Below are 25,522 nucleotides of genomic sequence, written 5' to 3' on the forward strand. Positions count from 1 at the left end.
ACTGATGTTCTAGATACAAAGTTCAACAGTACCGTAATTCCTTGATTTGAAATAAATAACAGATGATAACTTAAAAATTAATTTTAAAAAATCAGCTCTAAAGGCTTTCGTAGATATTGTAAATGACCTTTTTTCCATAAGTCAAGCAACTCCTAATTAGCATTACCATAAGTCAAGTTAACCAGGTTGAAGCGGTTGAAGACTCGCTCCATGCGGCATGTCGAGTTATCGCCACCACAAATACCACATCTGTCTACCACCATGTTGGAGCCCAGTTTGTTGTCGCAGCCAGCTTTCTATGTAACATCAAAAAACTTGATCTTAACATGATACCACTGATTTGTACATAATTAATTTTTTTGTTACAAAGACTTTATAACAGAAAGCTTATTGTTCAATGTTCTGTAGAAACAAGCCAATGCAATGAATGAAGGAATACAGTGAAACCTGTCTAATCTAGCAGGCAGTGTGAATTTGTGTCAGAATACACAGGATGCCAGATTGCACAGTGTAAAGAACAATAGTAAAATGGGAATGAAAATAAACACTGGAATTTACAGTAAAATGGATTACACAGGTGTTGGATTAGACTGTTTTCACTGTAGTCTGTACTTTATTTCTGTATTTAGATATTCTTTAATTTATAGCTAGTGCTACCGAATCTTTTCCTACCTGGCACATGCCATTGACACACATATCAAAAGTATCTGGTCCACACTTGGTTCCATCTACAACTTTGTCTTTTAGAAGGTAGTAGGCAGAACTGGAGGAAGCACGGCAGTATAGCTTACAAACATCCTTCAAGCGAACTGTAACACAACAAATCAATCCATGAAATTAAAAGATTTTTTCACCTGAAAATTGTACACTTATTTTTTCTGTACATGCAAGTATAAATATTTTAGAGGGATTTATACAAAATGGAGAAACCTTTAGAAAGGACAGTAAATATAGTCATATAATCTTTGTGTAGCAATATTCATTAAACTTATTTCAGGAGTCTTGAATGGTATAATTTTTATTTTCAATTTTGCTCAAGCATAGAGATTCAACTAACTGAATTTCTGCTAACGCCTATTTAGAAACTAGTATGTCTGAGAATTCATAAAATTTAAACCCTTTTATTTGGCACTAGATAAAACCATCACAATTTTCCTAAGGGAACATTCATCAATGAAGATTTGATACCAAATGACAACATTTTTGTTTCAATAATGTTATGAAAATACTTCTGTATAAATTTTGAACAATTTAAGGTCTGTCTTAATTTGTTTGGTTTCCTGACATCTAACATACTTCCTGCATACTTTGGGACCCATCTGACATTGGAAGGCAGGCCTTGAAATTTCAGGCTGTTGTCGAAAGCTGAACATTGGATTTCACGAAAATCTTTACTGCCTGGGTCACACGGCTACAAAACAAAAAACAAGTATGCTGGGTCAAAACCATTATACAATCACACAACTATCAACACAAACAAGTTTTCAAACATCATCCAGGCCTATAAACAAAAAAAAAATAGTAAAGGGAATAAACTACACATCCCCCTGACTCTCCGGCTATTCAACCTTGTTCGAGCACCTAAGCTTCCCATAAACACCAAAATATTGCCAATATGGCAGACCATCCTGGGAGAATCCAGTAATTAATGTTTATTTATAGGAAAAGATGAACGATTTTGAACCTGTTCAACTCTTGGACTCCGTAGGCATATTTCATTATTCACACAGTCTTCTCATTTGTGACTATCACTCAAAACAGTACCCTGGTAGTTCTACACCTGATAGCAACACCTGGTTTGTGTTTGTGAAGGTGACTGCTTCATCTTTTTCTTAACTTCATGATTAATTAAAAAATAACAATAAAAAACCCTCCTCCTATATCTATCAAAATGCTTACTTGCAGAATCTTCCTACAGAAGCTCAGACTTCATACTTTAACCAAACAAAAAAAATCTTCCTGCCATCTTAATTTTGTTACTTCCTAAATACATAATTGTCAATTTTGCAGGAGAGACTGCTGGGAAGTTGTAGGTTTTGTTGCACTGCATCATGGGAGATCAATAATTAAGGTATTGTTGTGGGGTCGTTGACTCTCTTGCACTTAAGCACCGTTACAGAATACATAAAACTTGCATTTTATCAGTGGGTAAAAAAAGAGAGGAAGATGCTGAAATGTTTCAGCTCCCTGATTCGGTTCAAGGTCCTGGTCTTACCTTGGTGTTGCACGATTTATATCGGGTTCTGCGTCCGGTGCAATACCGACCACCATTGGCTGGCCTGCAACAGGAAAACAAGAGTAAATAACAAGAACAAAGAGTAGACAACAAAAACAAGAGTACACAACAAAATTACAAGAGACCAGCATTAAAAAAGTACAAACTTAGAAGTTTTACACCACATTTATTGAAGATTTCTATACAAGCTATTTGTTTTCAGTATGTGTTTTTACAAAGATGGTCACTCTTATTAAATAGAGTTGAGGGTTTTAATTTTTACTTTACTCTCATCCTGATTTTCTTATCTTCTAAAATTGTTCCTCAGGAAGGGAACACAAAAAATGACCCAGCTTTATGATCTTACTCAGGGTTGTTACATTTGCGGATGGCCATTCTGACCCCTCCCCCACAGGACGTGGTACAGTCACCGTACATTTCCCACACACCCCAGCTTCCATCAATTCGTTTGGGAATCGATTTTGCCACACAAGCTCCTTGTTGGCACCACTGCAAAAAAAAAAATAATAATAATATTATGCCATGTATCAAATCACAAATAGTGTCAGACATGTATAAGAGAAAAACAAAATAATTTTATTTGCTCTCATATCTGTCTTCATTAATCAGACAAAAAACAGAAATATTGACCAAAGAACTATATGCGGTATTAACCAACATTTGCCCCACAAAATCAAACTTTGATGGAGTAATATTTAATTAAGTCCTTAAACAGGGGAGTATATGCTGACTTCAAAGCACTGAATAATTTCATAAGTAATGACGTCATATGTACGTAATGATGTCACAAATATGACGTAAATTTCAGTTTTTTATGAATTTTGCAGAAAAATGTCGTCGATATTTTAAATAAAATCACCGAGCGCATGTGTGTTCAGGAAAAATATTTTGATATAATGTGTAGAATGATAATATCAATGAAATATGTCAATATTGTTCCTGAACACACATGCGCTCTATAAATTCTAAAGCTTAAATTGTTGAAATTTTGTCCATTTTGTCCTCTTTCTGAAAAAGGATATAAAATCGGACTAGTTTGTGACGTCATAAAAACAGAAATTGTGAATACACTGCTCTGGAACTATAATATTTTCTGTTAAATTATATTTCTCGTACTATTTATTGATTTCAGCACATTTCAGGAAGTTTTCAAAATTTGAGCAAACATATGCAATATACCGCATATAGTTCTTTCCTGAATTTACTCTCTGAATTTATGAATATGAGTTCATTTCCATCTGAAGTAATCAAGAACAACCAGGTTTGTATATCTAACATGCATCAAGTGGATTATTAGAGGAAAAGAAACACAAAGCATCTGCATCATATTGAGGGAATTTTTTTGTAATCATTAAGGGATTTATTAAATCTGAGACCTGGAACATGTGATAAATTACTGATATCACATTTGATTGTCTGTGACCTTAAGTTTCAGGTTAATCAGATCAAGGTCATCATCTCCCCTCCGCCCTCGTGCCAGCTTGAATTTTGCTTTCCTTGACGTCAGTAATCATCTACCGCCTTACGAACAGGTTTTGTTTTTCATGATTTTGATGTCCAATAAAAAGCGGTTACAAAAAAAATGTGGGGTATGTATGCAGTATAACAAAACTTGCCCTGATTTAATGAATAAACCCTGCCCAACATGGTCAGACTCATAAACACAATGTAATGAAGGGCATTCAAATGAGATAAATACCTCTTATCTAACTCAAAAGTGGTTTACTTATAAAAACTGAGTTTTAACACAACATCACGTCAGCTTTATGACTGAGTAATAGAGAAGAGTGAAGTCAGAAGCACTGATGAGCTTACAGCTAAAAGCACGTAAACACCTCGAACATCTGTTCCTCTTAGTATGAACTAAACTTTGGAGCAAAATTATTTATTGAAGACAAATTTCAAAAGATCTTTTAATTACCTCCCCTGTTGACAAATTTGTCTCCCTTTACAGAACTCTCCAGGAAATAAAAAACGGTATTGGGTAAATGATCAGATACTGCGGTGATGAGGCAACAATTTTATAAAATTCCCTGTTTCTTAGTGTAGATCTGATACTGTGTGGGGTATTCAAAAAATGTTTTAAATATTATCAAGGGGGATAAGTTTTGAGAGGAGGGGCCCGTAAAAGTCTTTAAGATTGCAATCTACCACCTAGTTTGCTTTAGAAGTCACCAGAAAGTAGGAAACTATAATCCTTGATCCATTAAATTCTGCACCCTAGGTCCTGTTTATTATTGATGAAGGATTTACAAAGTTTTCCACACAAGCAATGAGCCCCAGGATATGAAGTAGGCTATTTATCTGTCTGCTTCAAACCTTTAAAAATACATTTTAAATTTGAATGTAGTATCAAGTATATCACAAGTGTCTTGTTAAAAAGATTATAGGACATAAATCGATTAGTGCTCCTCATGTAATCTTATTAAAATGAATATTTTTAAAGTTTGCCTATTGCTATCTTTAGCAATATACAATCTTCATAGGCTCCACAAGATGATAATTTTATTAAAACTCCCAACATATTGAAGATTGATTGTATTATATTCAAAAATTCATTAGTTCAGGTGTACTGCATGTATTTAATGTCATTCTTGGCGTCTTTTAAAAATTAAGTCTGATGCTAATATAGCTTCATCAAATTATGCAGTGTTAGCAATAGAAATAAGAGATGGGATTTTAAATTTTAATAAAATTCACAAGTTTAAGTTTTCGACACCCTTCCCACTAAATCAGTGTAATTTCCAGATTACTATCTTTCCCTGTAATAATTGTACTTCTTTCAATCTGCAAGATTGTTGGATTCTTGCCTTTTCTTACCCAAAAACTCTTTGCATTAACATGTGTTGATTCAGAAAAAAAAAATTAATCTAGATACAAGTTAAAAAATTAGTCTGGTTTCACTTTTCAGTAATCTTTATGACTACACTTTAGATATTATGATTTATATGCAATTGAATAAACATCATCTCAAACAGCCACACTACCTTAGTTGCCAAATTTCTCTGTTTTTACAACACAGATTAATTTTTGTCTAAAGTGCAGGTTTACTACACAGAGTAATACAACATTTCTAGTTTGGAAACTCTCACACAGCTGCAGTAGTGCAAAACAGTCAACATTTTTTTCTCTCATTAAATTAAAAACAATTTACTGCTTGCAATAAAAATTAAAAAGTACTTAAAAATGGTGTAGTATACATAAAATATGTCGAGTCATTAAATCAGGAAACCTTCAATTTTTTTTTCCATGTCAAAATCTTGTTTTTGTAAAATAAAGTTGATACTACTGTTCAAATTCCTGTTTTAATATGAGAAAAAAAGATTGCTCTCTCTCTCCCAGAAGCTGAAGTGATAACATTTGCAAGCTATGTTCAACTTCCTTGACACCAACTGTACCATAGTTAGGTTACAAGAAGGGAGTAAAGGCACACTACTCTACCTTGCCCATCCCACATCTGGTGCCGTCTGCCCAGGGCATGTGGAGAGTCTTACAGCCTTTAGATTTGGATTTGCTATCTGTACACCACAGTCTCTTACAGTCCAACTGTGACACAAAAATTATAGATATCAATATTCAAGTTTTATGTAGATTTTACTGATGAACTGATTAACTTTTAAATCTATATGAAATGCAAATTTTTAATGTCAAAATTTTTCGAATTTATCACATTCTGTTCAGGCATAGCTACATATGTAAAGATTACTTAAAAGTATTTTACAGATTTTTCTTAGGAAGGAAAATATTTTCTTCTTCTAATGATGTACCATATAATGCTAATAAAGAAGCAGATAAGTTTAAGGTTACCATATATGGACAGATCTTGAAGTTTGGTCCAAACATGAGGGCACACTGTTTGTCAATGCCATACAGTTCACCTGGTTCCCCTTTCTCAGATCGTTCTCTTCGTCTTCCAGGGCGATCCAATAAACATTCCGCTGAACCTGCACTGCATCATATACAACAAAACATGTCAAGGACATCATACAACAAAATCTCAAGGGCAACATACAACAAAGCATGTCAAGAACATCATACAACATGTCAAGGACATCATACAACAAAGCATGTCTATGAAATCATACAACATGTCAAGGACATCATGTAACAAAATATGTCAGGAACATCATACAACATAATGTCAAGGACATCATACAACATAATGTCAACGACATCATACAACATCAAGGACATCATACAACAAAGCATGTCAAGGACATCATGCATTATGTCAAGGACTTCAAACAACACAATTAAAAGGACATCAAACAACAAACAAGTCAAGGAAAAATACAATCAAACATGGCAAGGACATCGTACAACAAACATGTCAAAAGGGACATCATCCATTAAATATGTCAAGGACATCATCCAACAAACATGTCAAGGACATCATACAACAAAGCATGTTAAGGACATCATACAATCAACTATGTCAAGGACATCATACAACAAAACATGTCAAGGGCATCATACAACATGTCAAGGACATCAAATAAAAAAATTGTCAATGGCATCATACGATGAACAAGTCAAGGATATCATACAGTGGTGATGACATACAATGTGAAGGGCATCATACAAATCATGTCAAGGACATCATACAACAGAGCATGTCAAGGACATCAAACAACAAAAACATGTCAAAAGCACATACAATAAATTTTTGTCCAGGCTATCATTCAGAAAAGTTTCCATGGATATTATAGAAGAAGATTCATATCTTAATGAATTTGAGTTACTTTTTACCACCACGGCTATAATTTCCTCTTTTAACCGTTTGACAATACTTACTCAATGAAGCGTGTGATGAGGGAGGAGCTACAGTGAGACCAGGTCCAGGGACTTGTGTTGTGGTCCAGTGTGGGGGACATGATATGGTCCGAGTAAGGTCCCTTTAAATACTTCTTACATCGCTTGTCATCATCATGGGGCAGACTGAACCTGAAAAAAAGACAACAGGAGTGAAATTCCTGGACCTCTACATTATCATAAGGCTTGAAAGTCACAAAGCATGTGATTAATACTGGAGAACTTGTCTAAAACTATCCTGATTAATATCATAAAAAATGTATAAAATGCACTAAAATATTCAGTGATTAAAGAGTTTTTGTGACCTTGCTATTTGTAACAAGTCTGGGTGTCATTGTAAAGCATTTGCTTTCATTAATTAACATCTAATACAAAGAGCGAGAATGTGATTCTTTATAAACTGTGCACCTCCACAAAACAGGTCAAAAAAGTGGACAACATGCAAGATAGTGATAAAAAAACATATCTTACATCTTCAACTGAATTTCTGAATTTTAATTGTAATTTCATAGTTGGCAAATGCCTACCCCACAGAAGATTAGAAATACATATACAAGAAATACACTTGAGCTCGATCTAATAGAGTCTACAGTAAAGTTCTATAATTTGTTTTTAGCAGTGAGGAATGCATTACTTGGGACTTATATCTTGTCTATCAATCATATACCAGTGCCTGCATGTTTTCTTCCTGCACTTTTAAGCAGGTTAGCTGTACTTCATGCTGTGTCATTAATGCAGCTTCATCCTAACAATAGGGTCTGCTGATACCACACCAGTACAACAGTTCATCTTTGAAGTACACTCTTCTGATTTGTCAGTTTAGTAACCTTATGTCAATAATTTCAACAAAAAAAAGGTACAATGTCAGGGTCTCTTGGCTGCTAGCAACATGACATCAAACAATTATGAGGTGTAATAATAGTTCAAATCAGCTGATAGAATCTACTCATTAATCTGATAAGTAAGTGGCTTCACAGGTTGATGGGTTATATAAACATAAAACATTTATAAGAATGTCAAACATACAGTCAGGCAATAAGAGACTGTACTTCACTCCGAGAGGCACTCCGTTACCTTGGAGGCTTCAATCACACCTGGAAATCCTAATTGAAATTCTGGTAATTTAATTACGGAACAATACTATGATTCGTGATTCTGCAGTTTGTCTATATCTCCCCTTCACATGCAAATGTTGTATGGACAGTCTTCAGATACACAGAGGTAATTTATGAATAGGCACAATTTAACCTTCCTTCAAACCTCTCCATAACCTTTAACCATCTGAGATTTTAAAGTTTGATAAAAAATTTGTGCTTAATAAACATCTCAAACATGCAACTCATTTGGTTTCATGCATGCCTTTGTTCTTAAATTTACACATCTTTTTCTTTTGATTAAACAAAAGTAAAGGGAAAAAATACAAGAGGCCAATGGGCCACAACAATCACCAGAGTTACAATAATCCTGCTTTTCTTCTGATAACTTAAGGGTTTTTTCCCTACATTAATTCCTCAATGTTAGCTTATTATATTAGACTATGAATGACAAATATTCAAAAAAGCTCACATTAACTTTTGGTTCAGGTGAGCTAAAAATGACAAGTTCCCTTTTTCCCTCATAGAAAAACCCAAGACTTAACATTTATAATAGAATAAGCTTACATTCTTAAACGTTAAATAAAACCCACTATCTTCAGAGTGAAATATTCAATGAATTTTCTTCCCAAATTCTCCTTAGTCTCCACCACAGGATGAAATCATTATAATATTTCTATTTAAGATACATAAAAAGTCACAGACTTCTAAATTTATACCGTATCATGATAAACCTATGTATTCAGTAAGACCCATCACTTCATAAATTGCAGCAATTTTTGTCATTTCTATCAGTTCTTTAATGATAAGACGGGCTGATTACTTTACACTTTTAATTCACGTTTGACACAGTTATCCCCGTATAAACCCGCTACAGGAAGTCAATCTTGGAGCTCCCCCCAAGTACGTCTGCGAGTTTCTGCATTTTATCGCTATTATTTGTCACGGAAAATATCTGGATGCTGAGAATCTTCCTATAACATTTGCTGTGCACAGAATTTAAAACAGAATCAAACACTACTTATCAGCATTAATTGCTTTAAAATTAATTTGAAAAGAATTTTGAAACAGCATCCATAAATTCTCTGATAACAAAAACTTCCTAAAAGAAATTCTTTAAAAGCCATCCAGTGCTTCTACAAGAGCTGATCACTCAATTAATGTCCCCTAGCACCTCACTTAATCTTCCACCAAAACCATAAATTATGTATTACGTGTTAACTTATTAAAGGTAAAAATCAAGGAGGAGCAACCATTAAGAGAAAAGAAAAAAAAACCGCATAAAGTATAATGCTTATATACTGCTAAACACTAAGACACCAAACACCTTCCACCCTTATCAAACTGACCAATGACTAATACAATATCCAAAATTAGCAACAAGAAACAAAAATACTTAGTGTTTTGTATAATAACACCCAAATTTTCTTAAGGCAGACAATGATACAAATTGCCACAATAAGGCATGCAGTCACTGTATATATCAGCTTCTTCGATTTCACCCAGACGGAGAGAAGGTAATGATTTATTAATGCTGTGCTATCAAGACAAAAGGAGATTAACTTCTACTTCAATATTCTCTCAAGTTTGTCAAGAAGTTGATGAAATTTTCTGATGAAAGTAATTTAAAGAACAATTAAGAAATAAGTATGCATCTAGTTATTGTACTTGACAATGACTTGACCTCATATTCTCAAGATCTGTTATGATAACAGGGGTGTCCCTTTAACGTAATCTCGACAAACCACATGGTGGAAAAAAAGAAACTTTATAAGTCCCAGGACTCTCAACAGATGAAAGTTCAATGCATTAATATCAAGCTAGCCTGGCAGTGTCACCCACTGCGAAAGTCCACCTGTCTAACTGACCTAAAAACTGCCCCCCTCAAATTGGTTACATGTATAGGTTCAACTGCTGTTAAAATGGACAGGAAATGGAAAGAGCCAATGTAGGTCAAGAAATTCACACCTGTGTAACAAAATGACCTGTCACAGAGACTAGAGAAACAGCAGCCAAATCCCCCTCTCCTGACTAGCACACAAATCCCGCAGCAGACATTACCAATATTTTACCTGTGCACCGTCACGCCACAGCTCCGCGATTTGTAGGTCACCCACAAGTGCACAGTAGTAGTAGAAATAAACGTAAAGTGTCTTCTGATACAATGTCCAACCCTTCATTCATAATAATGCATTTTATCAATGAAGATTTTTGCTGCTTATCAATATGCTAAGTCAGCATTTACTTTGAACAAATCTTACTAGATATATATGATAAAGTCATAAGATAGCGAGCTCCCTCTGTATTAAGAGGAGGATATATTGATGGCCTAGCGGTATAAAATATTGTCATCTTAAATTAACTCTTTTATATTTATCTTTACACATCGTGTGTCTAAATCAATCTCAATAGGGACACAATTAGGACATCTAATTAATTGATAGAAAATAAAACATTTTTCACAGAAAATCTAATGAATGACTCTTTTGATCTCTTGTGTCTTAATATACTCCTGATTTATATTGTCATTCATTAACAAATCTTATAACAGTTTACCGGTATACTGTGTTCTTCCTTGTATGGGAATTCAAAATATGGAAATAGCTTTTTCAGGTTAAGCAATGAATGATTAGTGAAATTAATGGTGAAATCAGTTTTCACTAATTTATGGATCGTTAAATATTAGATCGAAAGACATAACTACATTGAAATATATTATAATTATTTAGATATTAATAATATATACATATATATAATAGAGACATTAATATGGTCCAATTAGTACAAAAGACAAAAATCTTGCATAATTTTGAAGAGCTTTCACCTTAGTTATTGTTTTAACATCAAACATCAGTTATAATTCTATTCTTTGATGCACACAAGATTCCATGATAAAGATTTTATAAGCTATGGAAGAAGCAAAATCAAAGCCTGTAAACTTGACAATGAATTCTAACTTACACGTGTCCTAGCTCATGTGCAATGGTGTAAGCAGCACTGATACCATTATCTTCAATGATGGAGCAACTTCTCCGGGGGTCACACATAGTCCCTAGTTCTGCAAGTCCTGTAAAATAACGCAAAATCTTCTGTTAAATATATTATAACAAGGACCATGCTAATAAAGCCAAATGGGTAATACACATCTACTAGAAGTATATTTCAATTAATATATAATCTTTTCTAGCTGAAATTTGCCAACTTTGGAATTTGAATTAAACTGGGTGACAAAATTAATGTCTTTTTTTTCCTACATAGGATCTTTATAGTACTCTCTTCATTCAGACCTACTGTACAGCTCTGTACTGAATGTTCCCAACTCTTAGAATTGTTCAGACTTAATATGTAACAAGATATCAAAATGACGGTCCAGTTAAAATTCCAGAAAAGACGTTCCTAACAATATGCAATGATGACATCATTTGTTCGGCATCTTTAATTTCCTCTCCAAGGTCTCCAAGAACAATACTGTTCACATCTTCCCCTGCAGGGAAATAATGTCTAAATGTGACAGTAGGGCTTCCTCTGGTGTAATTTGTCACCAAAGATTATACATGGGTATCACAACCGAACAAAAGATTCAATCCCCAAAAATTCAATTTCTTTTCTTTGAAAACCTTTTTTCTGACATTAAATTTTTAGTAAAAAATGATCAAATTATTGTGGACCTGAGTTCTGGGGGTTTTCTCCTTGATGACTGTGCTATGTGGTACAAAGACTACTGAAGTTGTGATACAATCATAACATCAGAATTTAAGTTCTCCTTCTTCATCTCTTACCTACAAGTACTCAATCTTATTTCTGGTATCAATAGTAACATAGGGATGTATTACTCATGATATTTCTGACCTTGACCTTTGATTGACCAATCTTCTATTTGAGGTCAAATTCACCTCCTCACAGACACCCAAGTCAGACATTCAGTCTCTGGTGATTACAATAATGGCCTTATTTAACATCTGAAATCCATGTCACAGTAGCTTTAGTTTCATCAAATAACATCATTACCCAGTCCCCACTTTTGGCTTCCAACAGTATATAATTTCTGAACCAACAAAAAATAAAAATGGAGCCCATTGAACACATTTTTCATCTGCAGCTGATTTAATTCCACAGATTCCTTTAAGGACATTACAGAAAATTACAGATTTCAATAACAGTTTAACCTTTGTTGTATGTTTGATCTATAAAAATCTACGGCAATTAGAGCAAAAGTTCACTTGAATTTTCATGCGATTTCTCTTTTTCTACTGTAACATGGGCAGTTGATAAGAAACCTTAAAATTAACAGGCCAGATCATAATTTTACCACCAAATCATAATTTCTCTTATGCTAATTTTCTCTTTGATTTAGTTATCATTCTATTCTGTTGTCATTTTGAAGTATGTACAGTCTTTTAAGTTCACATAACAAATGTGATTTTTTTCTCAGTAATCTGTTAATCTGCATTGATGTTGAACAAGTAAAAAAAAAATTAGGTGACAGAAAGTTTGACATCCCTCCAAATTGAATGTTGTGTCTGTATAAACTCAGACATTGGGTTAGTCTGGGTCCAGGTGCAGGTTTAATGATTATCCAGGATCCCAGACATCATAAATCCTGCGGACATAATTATCAGTAATTAATTAACAACCTTAGCTGGCCGGGTGTGAACTTAACTTGACCTAACATGATCAGGCTGTGAAATATGGACTTATAAACTCAATTTCCCCATCAATCATACTTATCTGAGCTCTTGTCTTTAGGGGAGGCTATAATATTTGTAATTAAACAGGACAAAGCATCTTGACCATGCAGACTGTCTTCAGTCTCATGGCTTCAATATTCATTTTTTTTTTTACAAAAAATATTATTGCTAATAAAGTCTCTAGATTTTTGTGTAATTACTATTACTAATATTTTTGCTCCTTTTATTTTAAAAATACTGTCATTTTTATGCCTTGTCAAAAAATCAAGAATGAACACTAAATAGTTACAAACAAACAAAAAACCAAGAAAATAATAAATGAAATGTCAAAAAAAAACAAATAAAGATGAGATCCAACCATGAATTAAGCCTTTTAATTTTCATCTAATTACAGTCCCCATGTCTAAATTTAGTGCCAGTCACAGGAAGTGACTAAATGCAACAGAATATTTCTGATTCCTACGACACTTTGTGTTGTTAGGTTACCAATGTCCTACAAATTCCATCTGACAATGTTTAAAGAATATTGAAGTCTTGACTTGTAAAAATTGATGGAGTTTTCATATAGTTGGGACAGCCTGCTCTGACAAGCAGCATATCTGAGAGACCTGAATTGACATTAAAAAGGATTTTAAGTACACGAGAACACGTCTTAAAACAACAGATTTTCTATTTTTAAATTCTGAACTTACCTAACGTATCACACTTGTATCGGGATCTGCAAATGTTCTGTCTGTAAAAGATAAAAAAAATAATTTCATTCTGATAAATTAATTTTTAATAAATGTAAACAAATTATCTGAAAAAATGTGATTTTTTTAAATTAGAGCATTTTGACAGGGCTCTGTCGGGAAATTGGGATTCAAAAGGTCAACAGTAGTTTTATTCTTCATAGTGAAATTCCCCACCATCTGACAGGTGCACAGAGATTCTATATCGTTACATAGGAATAAATCAAACTATTTTGAGTCAATTTGAACTTAGCACTGACAGTATTTTAACAAGTACATTTTGTACTATTCATTTGTCATTCTGTACTTTTAAAATATGGTAAACCTTAAGATATATTTCATGTAATGATAATTATCCACATTTTTCAAATAGACAAAGATAGGTTTTGAGGTGCATATTACAATTCAGAACTAAATAGTACTATACATATCAAGACGTTATTTTTTGACTTTTGTTTAAATTAACCATGTAGATAGGTACTTAGAATGACATCTAAACTATTCAATGCATGTCAGAAATATTGAAAAAGATTCAACATCCCAAATATAGATGGGAATTTAGAGCACAGCAAGCACTTGCAGTCTGGCTTAAATTCTGCTCCAAAAACTTTAAGCTGGCCATTCAAACAGAAATAAAACATTCAAAGCATGAATGGTAGTTACTGCATCCCTATATGCATCAGTGCTACTATATCATCCTAAAAAAGTTTTGTTAGCTGGGAAATATACCTCCTCCAAAAATCATAATCATTTAGCTGGCCTCTTGTTCAGATATTCAGTATTCAAAGCAAGCATAGTATACCATATGCAATCAAATCTCATTATCTCAAACTCAATGTGACCATGAAGAAAAAGAGATATTGGAATATTTGAGATATTGAGGGTTAAATACTGTAAAAGATAAGTGGTTGCAACTTTTTACTTTTGACATATTTATGCTATTTGAAATATCAGTGTTCCACATACCGAAGTTAAACTGTATATTTCATATAGAATCCTCCTTTTAGTTTGATTAAAGAACAGTTACAGTTATCTGAGATTTAAAAAATATTCCTTTTTTTTTAAACTTCAATCTGACCCATATAATTTGTAAAAGATCAGATAGAACATCAAGTTCAAGAATAGTAGAAATACATGTCCTTTATAAGAAATGTACCTGCTCTAAAAACCAAGACAGCAAACCATGAGCTCATCTTATCTTCATTTGGGTGAAATTAAAAAGTATACAAGTTTATCTATATTATACTTTCTACATTAACATGTAGAAAGCCATAATCATGCAAACAAAAATGTACATAAATCAGGCACACACAATATCAGGCTAGCATCATCAGATCTATACATGATGATGAATTTAATCCGTAGCTATACGTATAATGCCGTGTTTGATATATTGCCCCTGCAGTAGAGCAGACATGAAGAGGTGTTGAACCATTACTCCTAACACCCAGTCAAGTCACACATGGCACTATGCCACCCACATCTGATGGACACTCCCCCAAGCTTCAGCTAGTAGCCAACAAAAAATACATCTACATCGTAAAGTGATACATCGGAGTACGGCCCGAAATACGCTGGTCCTGTCTGGTTTTTTATATCACTTATCTGGTAAAAGTTTATCTAAGTTCAACTTTCCAAAGTATATAAGCTGAAGACCTCAGCATCTAAAGCATACAAAAAACCCAGAATTCAATAAAATTTTTATGCATATAGAAAAAAAAACGAAATCGTTTTACATCAGGATAAGCTCTTCAACCATGTACATGATGCAGAATATAATAATTTATGCTGAAGCTGTATTGGCAATTAAAGAAGGCTAGGACATTGGCCCTGTTTAACTCCTGAAAGAACACATTTAGGACCATAAAGATCTGCAATCATGTCTGAAGCCCTGGGATTAAACTCTCTGATTAATGTTTTCTTCACACCATCTTCTTTCAAATAAATCTCTTTGCTTAATTAACCCCCATCAGAACTAACACTATAATGAACTGAAAAACAACCAAGGGACTATATCTCTTAAAGAAGTTACTATTCTGAACTATTTATTAACATGCAATGTTGCAATGATGTCTCTATGTGTGGAACAGCTAGGTTTACTGAAAACGGCAAACTTTGCTTGCATGCATCTATAGACCTTTGTTATGTTCAAAAATTTAGAAACACGGTACCATTAAAAAGCATTTCACATCAATTACAAACTTGAACAGTGAATTAGTGAAGTCTTATGTTCTTGTTTGTTTGTTTGTCTTTCTTGCACCTCCCATTTACATCTAAAATTTGAAAACATTACCTTAACCCTTGTTTTTGCCAAAAGAAGAAGATAATTTGGGGACATTTTGTTTTCTTGTTTGTCATTCAGTCATGGTTACCTAAACCACAGATCCAGAGAGACCAGCATAACCCTGGACTAAGCACCTGCTACTATAACCAGAACAATGACCCCCCTAAAAATTCTAATGAATGAAAATATACCCATCCTCCTCATTCATCAGAGGCATCAGATTTAAGAGGCCAAGTGACAATTATTTCTGTAAACAAGAAACCTGTGGCATTGCCCAGGGCTGCTTACTCTTCACACGCAACTTGCTGACAAAATCTTTCAAAAAATGTACATGATATCTTTCTTTGAATGCTAAAAAAAAAATGTATAAATAACTTTTTTTAACTTGAATATTGACTGATGGACACATAATATCAATAATATAAGCTTCAGACTTCAAAAAAAAAAAGTCACAGGATTCCTTCTCTTTTGTACTGAAATTTTTTTAAAAATTTTTTTCTTTTTGGAATATTTTTGTATATTTTTTTTAATTCAACAAAATTCACATATTTGAACCCATTTCTTCCCTGAGATTGAGTAATCATGAAAGCATTTAAGTAATCTTGCTACTCATTCCTGTCACAATTCCTTTTTACAACAATCAGTTCCCAGGTGTTTATAAAGACATAGGAATTCTTCCTCCCTCCTGGAGCCAAAGTGAATGACCAGTAGAAGAGAGCTAAACAACTCTGCATCCATCACTCACCCAACACTCAAAGCGTGAAAATCAACAAGACTTTTATTTGTTTTTTGGTCTTGATGATGACATCATGATGTAAAATTTCCCAAAGCTCATTCTTATATTACTGAATGAAGTTGTGCCATTAATGAATTTGGTTTGTCCTTCAATGCACAAACCAAATATCTGGCCTGACGGTTATAGCACTTGCAAGTTTTAATACGTCAGAGAAAAAGGAAGAATTTTTTTGTTCTCCAGGAGACTGACCAATTGGATCATAACCTAATTTTCAGGGGGACTTGGAACAATATCTGTTGATGATGGGTTCCAGAGATGGCCATTGATATTTACATCTCATGCGGGCCTCTTTTCACACCAGCTTTCCACACAAAGATAACATTTTTTTTCCATTCTTGAGCCCAAACACCTTGTGCAACAGTACAAAGATGATCGTTGCTTTTTGTGCTATCAATATTCTTTTTATTATAAGGCTTTGGCAGTGATTATCTGTTTTCCTTTAAATTTTCAGCTCAATTTTTTAGGATGATGATGCTGTCTTTCCTAATATGTAAACAACTGTCAAAGTGTTATAATATATCAAATTTTCTCTATCAAGTACATGACTTATCTTCAAATTCATCCCCAGGTGGACCCATGCATTTCCTTTCCTGAGAGGAAAATTAGGTTTCTGTATGAGTTGTAAAAAACAATCAAAATACCCAAATCTCTCAAAGAATTGGGTAAGTGACCACAAAATTTTGAAAATTCAGTCAAAAGATCCTGCTGAATCAAGCAGCATATTTGTGGCATGCAAATATATGCTAATCCATCTTTTATTCCATTGGCAGCTCTTCATAAAGATTGGAAGATCTAAGGATTCAAAAATATACTTCTTCCGAAGCAACAAATCCCTAACCCAGAAACTGAATAAAACAGATATTCCCTAACACATCCAACTTTTAGACAATATAAGCACTCATTTATTCTTTCCCTGGAATATCTCTAACAAGTCATAAAAAGGACAACTGACCCAGCTACTAAAATATACGTCATTTTCAAGACTTAATATGTTCTTTAATGGAACACCCATTACCAGATAATGACCATACATCTTCAAACGATGCATACATTAAAAGGGATATGCTTTCAAATTATAATCCTTCCGTATTACCCTGTGATTAAGCGTTTACGCAGATGATGATTATCGTGTTAAGATGTTCCGCAGATTTGTATTTTTTTCACATTGTGGATTTATTCAGCAACAACTTAAGAGTCTGTTTATTGTAGAAACAGAGAAAGTTCACTGCCACCTCATATATTGGGGTACATCATTTTTGTAGCCTACTTAACAATAACAATTGCAAGACTTAAAATTGCCAACATTAACCTAAATTTACTAAAGCCTTTGCAATTTGCTGAAAGTGAAAAAAATCCACAAAATAAATGGTCCAAAAAAGATATTTTAATTCAGCAAATTATGAAGAAAAGGTTCATTTTCAACATACAACTTGGAACTTGCCACATTTTTAAACCTTGTATATGTTCACTGGAAATATAAAAATTGTGTCAGTAATTATGTTGAAAATTAATTTTTATTACATTGAGAAAAGTAAAATCTTATATTCTAGAAGACTAAGAAGTGCAGCTTCCTTTTCATATCTGTGTCTTAACTGTTGAGGGCATAATAATTTAATTTTGCCTGACAAATATAATAACACATATAAAATGGACAAACAGTTTTCACCCGACTTGGCCACTTTTGTTTAAAACCTTGTTCATAGAAGATCAGCAAAACTTGTGACCCTTTAGTGTTAAATGTCACTTGCTGGATGTGGTTTTATTATGTATGACCCAAACTGAACATAAATGTCAACAAATAATATATTCACCTTCATCATAATAGGCTTTATTGATGTTTAATTGTTTGAAGATCAAAAAGCTGTATTTTGAGATATTTAGGGTTCCCTTGTCAACTGACGGTGAATTGGATAGAGTCAAAGATAATATAATAGTTATGACTCATAAACATAATTAATTCTAAATGTATACAGTAACATAAGTATATAAGGACAGAATACCACCACTCTTGAACTTCTGCAGTCTGATGACTGCTGATAATATAACCCCAGACCATTTCAGCCCCCTAAATTCAGTTACCGGTAAGTGTAAAAGGAATCAGAGAATTACTAGCAATTTTCTTGAGGTTGTTTAGACACAAATAAAACCTGTATTGAATCATTAGCTGTCAATAGGAAATAAACTTGCAGCTATTATCTGCTCAATTACATGTGAGATGGTGAATCTAATCGAGCAATAAAATTAAAGTGTCTCTCCCCAAACCAAGTCAGAGTAACCTAAATCTCAAAGAAACACTTCTAGATTTTGGCTCTAGAGTCTAGCCTCAGTGAACACTCAACCCTTAGTCAAGGCAGTTGGCTTTTTGATAAAGTAATCAAGCATGTAACTCTAAGACAGCTAAACTGCTCTCCACAATGCAGACATCTGCACATTTTTTTTTCACTTCAAGAAATTCTTCTGCTCATGTCATTGTGTTCCCTTAATTATATGAGCTTTCAAACTTTCTGCATTCTTGCACATCATTTCCATTCAAACGATTAGCCCTGTAAAACTTCATCATGGGAGAATACATCTATTCACTGTTTTCTTCCTCTCTCTGTTCCAATTGAAGAGTGCACAATTTGTCACAAACTGTCAACTTGTCATCAAACTGTTCTTTATGTTCTGGGGATGAATGTATTTTGTGATTTGTAACTAGAGACAAGCAGAAGCAAGAAGCTATAAAGTGCAAAAAAGGAGAAGAATTATTTCATCTTATTTATTTCATGACTCTAAGACCAACAACATTCATATACATGTTCTGTTACGAGGGAAATGAATTTAGAGAGGGCCCAGGTCCTTTCATCAAAACTGGAAATTAATTTATAAAGAGTCTTAGTCCTCATTACATCACAATTTTATTGTACATGTACCTAAATTTTTAAACTGATCTTAAACTCTGATCAGACAATCTTTAATTAACCTAAATATTAATCTGTTCTCAAATCCGATTGGAGTTCAAAAAAATTAGAACAGAAAAATTTCTGAAGAAGAAGCTGTTCAGTGTTCTGTGATGTTTTATTTTTCAGATCTCCCTTTCTTCTGCCCTGCAGCAACAGTGCTTACTATCTCTGGCTCTATCTACACCCCTAACCACCTGTTGCTGGAGAAAACAAAGAGCCTATCCATGTCATAAAACCCTAACAGCAGCATTGTTTTAGAGGTTAATTTATGAAAACTGACTTCCTCCTCTGTTTGAACAGAACATCCTGTAGAGCATCTGACCATGTAGATCTGTTATAGATTGCTTATACAACCAATAAATTAAATATACATATACAAGAACAGGGACGGCAATCTAGCAGCCAGGCTTGTAAACTCTCTCACTGGAAAGAAACACCTACTTAAAACAACTACACAGGAAAATAACAATCATTGATGCAACTTGTTGTAAAGAATTTGAAACGAGTATCTTTCACTTAATTTCACTATTAAACTGTAAGACAGTATGAGTTTGCCAGTAAGGAGAAAAGGCTTATAAGGTTTAATGGAAGTGTACGAAATAATCTTATCCCCTTGTTATGCAAAGATTAGTGTTGAACTTGCATGGCACTTTATCACATTTTGTATTTTTTTCCAATTAACTGGTATCCAAATATACCTCTATATTTCTATAATGAAATTGAACCCTCTTACACCTTTCACATGATGAAATAAATGCACAACATATAGATTAATGAATTAAAAGTCAATTTCCAAATTCATCAGTCTGCCATTTTACAATGAGTGAAGGAGTGCAAGTTATTGGCCTAGATTTGATATATAGTGTTAACACATTATATTAATGTTCAGCAGTATCAGAAAGAGGCACTCATTTTCATCATCTCAGATGCACTTAAGAACTCTCTTTCAATGAGATACAATTCTTAAATGATGAGCAAAATGCACTTCAAGAGAAGAGAAGCTGCCCCAAATACATTTGACCTGCAATCCTAAACAATTACCAAAATTGGTATAAATTTAAAACTAAAGCATCTTATTTCTTATTATGAGTACAACTCATTTTCTGTAGAAACTATAGAGAAAAAAGATAATGGAATTTGTACCTTTTTTGTATACTCAAATGAACTTTCCAAGGGCAGAACATTTTTCTGTCTCCCCAAAAAACCAGTACAGATCATTTGGCAGAGAAAAACCTGTAATTGAGGAATCCAAAGGTGATTTTCAATAAAACACTTTCCGGAGGATTCAGCCCCCAGAAATCACCACAGGCCACCTGTCTGATGAAATGCTTCAGGGAAGAGGAATTTCAGGTTTATGACAAGAACCAATTCAAATCATTTCAACTGATTTTTCAAAAATTAAGAATTTGCTTTCTAAAAAGAAAACTGCTGAAATTCTGACTTCTGTGACAGGAGATTTTAAAGATGCTTTAATCCTTTGTGGATTTTGATGTAGAAATAAGCCAGTTATCCAAACTCCCGAGATTCAACCCCCCCCCCCCCAAATAAGCTGTATATGCTTTCTTTGATAAGTGTGTAGAAAACCAGCTCAAAGAAGTAGTGCTCTGATCCCATTCTACAGGGTAATTAAAAAAATACAGAAAGCCAAATCCCTGTAGATTCTTATCAGTCTGTTAAAGAGATTAACGTCTGCATTTTTCAACGGGGAATCTTAATTTGACATGGTTTGAAGTTCAGCAAGATAAACTCATTTGGACTGATGTATGAGGTTTCATTTCATAACGCCATTCTTCGCCATACTAATTTACGTTTTTTGTGGATTCTGTCCGCCACTGTTTTCACAACAAACGTCCATTTTTAAGTGAAGAAAGCCACAGGTGCATGTGGATGAAGCGCGGCTAATTACTATCCCTGTTGTAAAAACAAACAGGTGTAAAAGAGAATTTTAACATGAACTGTTAGAACAATTTTGTTTTCTGTTTAATAAAATCATTTATAAATCAACACTTCGCCAGAAAGCGGTCGTTGCAGTCCGATTAAATATTTTGATGAAGCTTTTAAAAACAATGCAAAGTTTGCTTAAATTATAGTCAGAAATTGTGAACGTTTCATTAACTATGATTTCATAATGAATCTTATTTTTCTATAATATATAGATGATTTTTTTTTCAATATCAAACGTTTTACAGCATACACATGTACTTGTCCTCATAACTGAATATTTTGTTTTAGCAAAATTGCATTGAAGCAAAGATAGAAATGTGTTTATATATACATGTACATGTGATGGATTATATAATGGAAAATTTTATCGCCAAATTCGTTATACCGCCATGCAAAACAGAACTGTATTTGCTTTCATAACGAGTTTTGATCTTACAAAAAACAAACAAAGTTTGCATCCTTTACTTTAAAGCTTGTCAATTTAATAGTATATATAGATGATTTTTCAGCACCTCTGCATTGCCCATGGATTATATTAAAAATTTTATCCTCTACTGCAAAACAGAAAGGAGTTTTGCAAAGTTTGCTCCTTTGCTAATAGATATATAAGCTACTATAAGGGTAAAATTTAGAATTGTACTTGAAGTTGCTTAAGAATAAAAAGCTAAATGTAATACTTTTACAGTATACATGTATCAGAACCTCAACCTGGGCTTCTCTGATCACACAGTGTCTGATGTCCATCCAGCTGTCTGTCCATCCATCTGTAAACTTTTTACATTTTCAAATTCTTCTCAAGAACCATGGGACAAACTTGCCAAAAAGCATCCTTGTGTGATAGAGATTCTAAATTGTCAAAATAAATGGCAAAGCCCCTTTTTTTAAGGGAAATTACCACAAAAATGCAAAATAAAGGGTAGTGTAGCTAAAAAATCTTCTTCTCAAAAACCACTGGGCCAGAAAATCATAAACTTGGAAGCATCTTGGGATAGTGTGAATGCTAATTTGATCAAATTATGACCCTGTCGGTAGGAAGGGCCAAAACAGGGAATCAACATTTTATATGGAAATATATAGGAAAAATCTTCTTCTTAAGAATCACTGGGCAAGAAAAGCTGAAACTTGTAAGAAAGCCTCCTGGATTGTGTAGATTCTGAATCATAAAATCATGGACTCCAGGGATAGGGCTGGGACACAAGAGGGAAAATCTGGTGAAGAACATCAGGGTCAAAGTTACTCAGGTGAGCGTTGTGGCCCCTGGGCCTCTTGTTTCCCCTACCTTGTAATAAGAACAGCTGTGTCGTAATGGTCCGGGTCACTGTCATCTGAGGGGTTGTTCACATATTGCCAGGTGCAGAAGTCTTTGAGGGAGGCAGCAGCATTTGAGGTTACTCGAGGCCCATCCTGAAAAAAAAATGTTAAACACATAAAATAATTTTCAACAGCTGTTTTCGAGCAGATAAACAAGATAAATAGTGCTAAAAATTTAAATTTTGATTGCTAAATGATAAGTAATTGTGATGTTGAAAGATGAATAGATATCCTTTTTTCCTGTTTAATTACCTTTGTACTAGATTCATATTTCAAAAATATCTTTTAATTGAATAACCTTGTACTTATTCGGTACTTATTCTGTTTGATCAAAAACCATGTAATTTTATACTTTTTTACTCAATAAATATTGTACTTCTGTAACCCAATTCAAAGTATATGTGTGGTCCATAAATTTTACATTCAAAATAGCTTTAATAAATTTGATTGATCAGATAATAAACTAAACACAAAAACGTCATTCTCAGTGACACAATTTTAGGATCAACTTCATTTAAACTGTCACTTTTTAATGGCAAATTGAACTCTTGAAACTGGGATATATATCATCAATGTCAATTTGTCTACATGAAAAATATGATATAACCCTGAAAAATTTTAATCAAGATCAAAATCTTAATTTGTGGTTACTGTGAACAGAATTTCAAAGACAGAAAATTACAGCCTCCATCATTTTCAGAAGGAGGAGCAAGAAATGCCTGCCATACCGTGGTTTCTGAGGAAGACAGATACTCACAATATTTGGCATACAATGTATGTTTACTCATATTTTGGATTAAACAAAAAGTAAGCAAACAAAATTGTTGTTTTTCATATGAGAGGGGGAAAGTCAGTGCATTAGCCAATTATCATTAAGTGAGGCATGTGTGTTCCACATTGAACAGGCACCACGATATAACAAAAGACCAGTCTGTCAAATGAGTGTAAAAAAATTTCTTGGATGAATAGCCTTGACTAATGCATGACCATGAATAAAAGTGGACATTGAGATTATAATCAAGAAAACATCTACATGTTTTAAATAAGACTATATCCTGAAGAACAATTTATGCAGTGAAAATTTAAAAAAAAAAATCCAAACAAAACTTAGGGGATTAGGGTTGGTTGCAACAATGCTTGTCCTAAAGGGGTGTGGAATCCCCATCAATTTGAATACCTGGGAATATAATGAGGTAGAACTTGTGCCTGGTACAACACAGTTCTGAATGAAAATATTAATCTTATTTTATGGGTCAAACTTAATCTGTATTCATTCTACTCAAGTTTTGCTCTGAAGTCCTAGAGCACAGACCATCAAGTGCAATGAAAGTTTCTTTAACAATATTGTTCTGGATTGCACAGAGCCAATATCATACAGTATGTATCGAGAAATCTGATGACACTGACATAGGCACTTCCTCTGATCTTGCATCAAATTTCATTTCACTGTTAAAAATTCTGCTGGGATATCTATAAATTTCTTCCTATGTTCATCTCATTATTTTTTTCATCAACCCTAAAGAAAAAATCATGATTGCAAGATTTTTCTCCTAAAACCCAAAGTCATCTTCAGAATTGGCTTTGCCTCTAATTTCGTATACCTGCAGAAAATGAAAACCAAATAAAACTGACTTAGGAAACTGAAAGTGTTGGGTCAACAATGAAAGGTGACAAAATATGGATGAACTCAAGTGGTTCCTCTTGACACGGGATAAAGAGGAGGTTAATCGAGTATTGATTCGAATCTCCAGATATAAATGGACCTCAAACACTCGGTATTAGGAAACTTAATAACGGACAAGAGCCTTTATCACCTCTAATGCCATAAAAATCTAAAGAATCTAATAACAAGCACTTAATATCCAGTTTAAACAAAAGAGTCTTAATTTAGTCTTAGATTGGATTCATACATAGGCCGACTGTCTTTTTATTAGTCTTGGGTGTTGTAAAGGACTTTTAGAGTTTGACGTTCTTGTATGGCATATGTTCACCTTAGCTTGACTTGTCTGCACCTTTCCTTCTGCCAATAAATCCTGGCTTAGGACAAAAGGAGAATTAGTTTTAATACTTTAACTCATACATTATACATTTTAAATTTCTTACCAAAATATTACTTTATGATAAAATAAATGTTCAAAGCCGCAAAAAGTGAAAATCTGATATTACTTTCTAACTTGAATTCAGAAAAAAATGAAAACAAAAACAAAAAAAGAACAAAGCATCTTGATCCTGTGGCGCATGTTTTCTGCAGTCGGACATTAACCTGAAGGTTCTATACACACGACCCTGATTTCTGACCTGTTTGTATCAACTCATTGAGAAAACAATACCAAGGGTTACAAGATTTCATCAGGAGATTCCTAATATTCCATCGGATTTTCACCCCAATAAATTACACCCCCCAAAATTTTATGTCTTTCATCTTTTATCCCATCCTTGCCTTTTCCCTTAGTAAACCTATGGAATGATTTGCATTGTCAGTGTTTATACTAGAGATAAGTGGGCTCCAATTTATTAATGCATCCAATATCAAACATTCTTATCACTCTCAAAAATCAGTGTGGACAAAATTCTTTTGTTTGGAGCCATTTTAATTGGTCTCCAATTTCAACCTCGAGCAAACTGAATATGAAATTCAATTCTTCAATAAGAAAATACACAGAGAAAGGTTTTTTACCTGTAAA

At 33.6% G+C, this 25,522-nt stretch overlaps 1 protein-coding gene across 1 annotated transcript in view; it reads right to left on the minus strand.

Moving 5' to 3' along the window:
• Window positions 1-25,522, minus strand: part of LOC134230035 (A disintegrin and metalloproteinase with thrombospondin motifs 9-like) — a 90,301-nt gene that overhangs the window by 32,777 nt on the left and 32,002 nt on the right. The window contains exons 6-16 of the mRNA XM_062711811.1: window positions 22,807-22,931; window positions 13,523-13,563; window positions 11,104-11,209; window positions 7,031-7,180; window positions 6,044-6,185; window positions 5,678-5,782; window positions 2,583-2,725; window positions 2,216-2,279; window positions 1,297-1,411; window positions 673-809; window positions 167-296 (exon numbers count right to left, since the gene is read on the minus strand). Of these exons, the coding sequence (XP_062567795.1) occupies window positions 167-296; window positions 673-809; window positions 1,297-1,411; window positions 2,216-2,279; window positions 2,583-2,725; window positions 5,678-5,782; window positions 6,044-6,185; window positions 7,031-7,180; window positions 11,104-11,209; window positions 13,523-13,563; window positions 22,807-22,931 (1,258 nt within the window). The remainder of the gene's footprint in view (window positions 1-166; window positions 297-672; window positions 810-1,296; window positions 1,412-2,215; window positions 2,280-2,582; window positions 2,726-5,677; window positions 5,783-6,043; window positions 6,186-7,030; window positions 7,181-11,103; window positions 11,210-13,522; window positions 13,564-22,806; window positions 22,932-25,522) is intronic.

This window comes from Saccostrea cucullata, unplaced genomic scaffold (genome assembly GCF_032062105.1).
Source record: "Saccostrea cucullata isolate Sc308-1 unplaced genomic scaffold, CSIRO_AGI_Scuc_v1 ctg661, whole genome shotgun sequence".
In the NCBI taxonomy this organism is placed as follows: domain Eukaryota; kingdom Metazoa; phylum Mollusca; class Bivalvia; order Ostreida; family Ostreidae; genus Saccostrea; species Saccostrea cuccullata.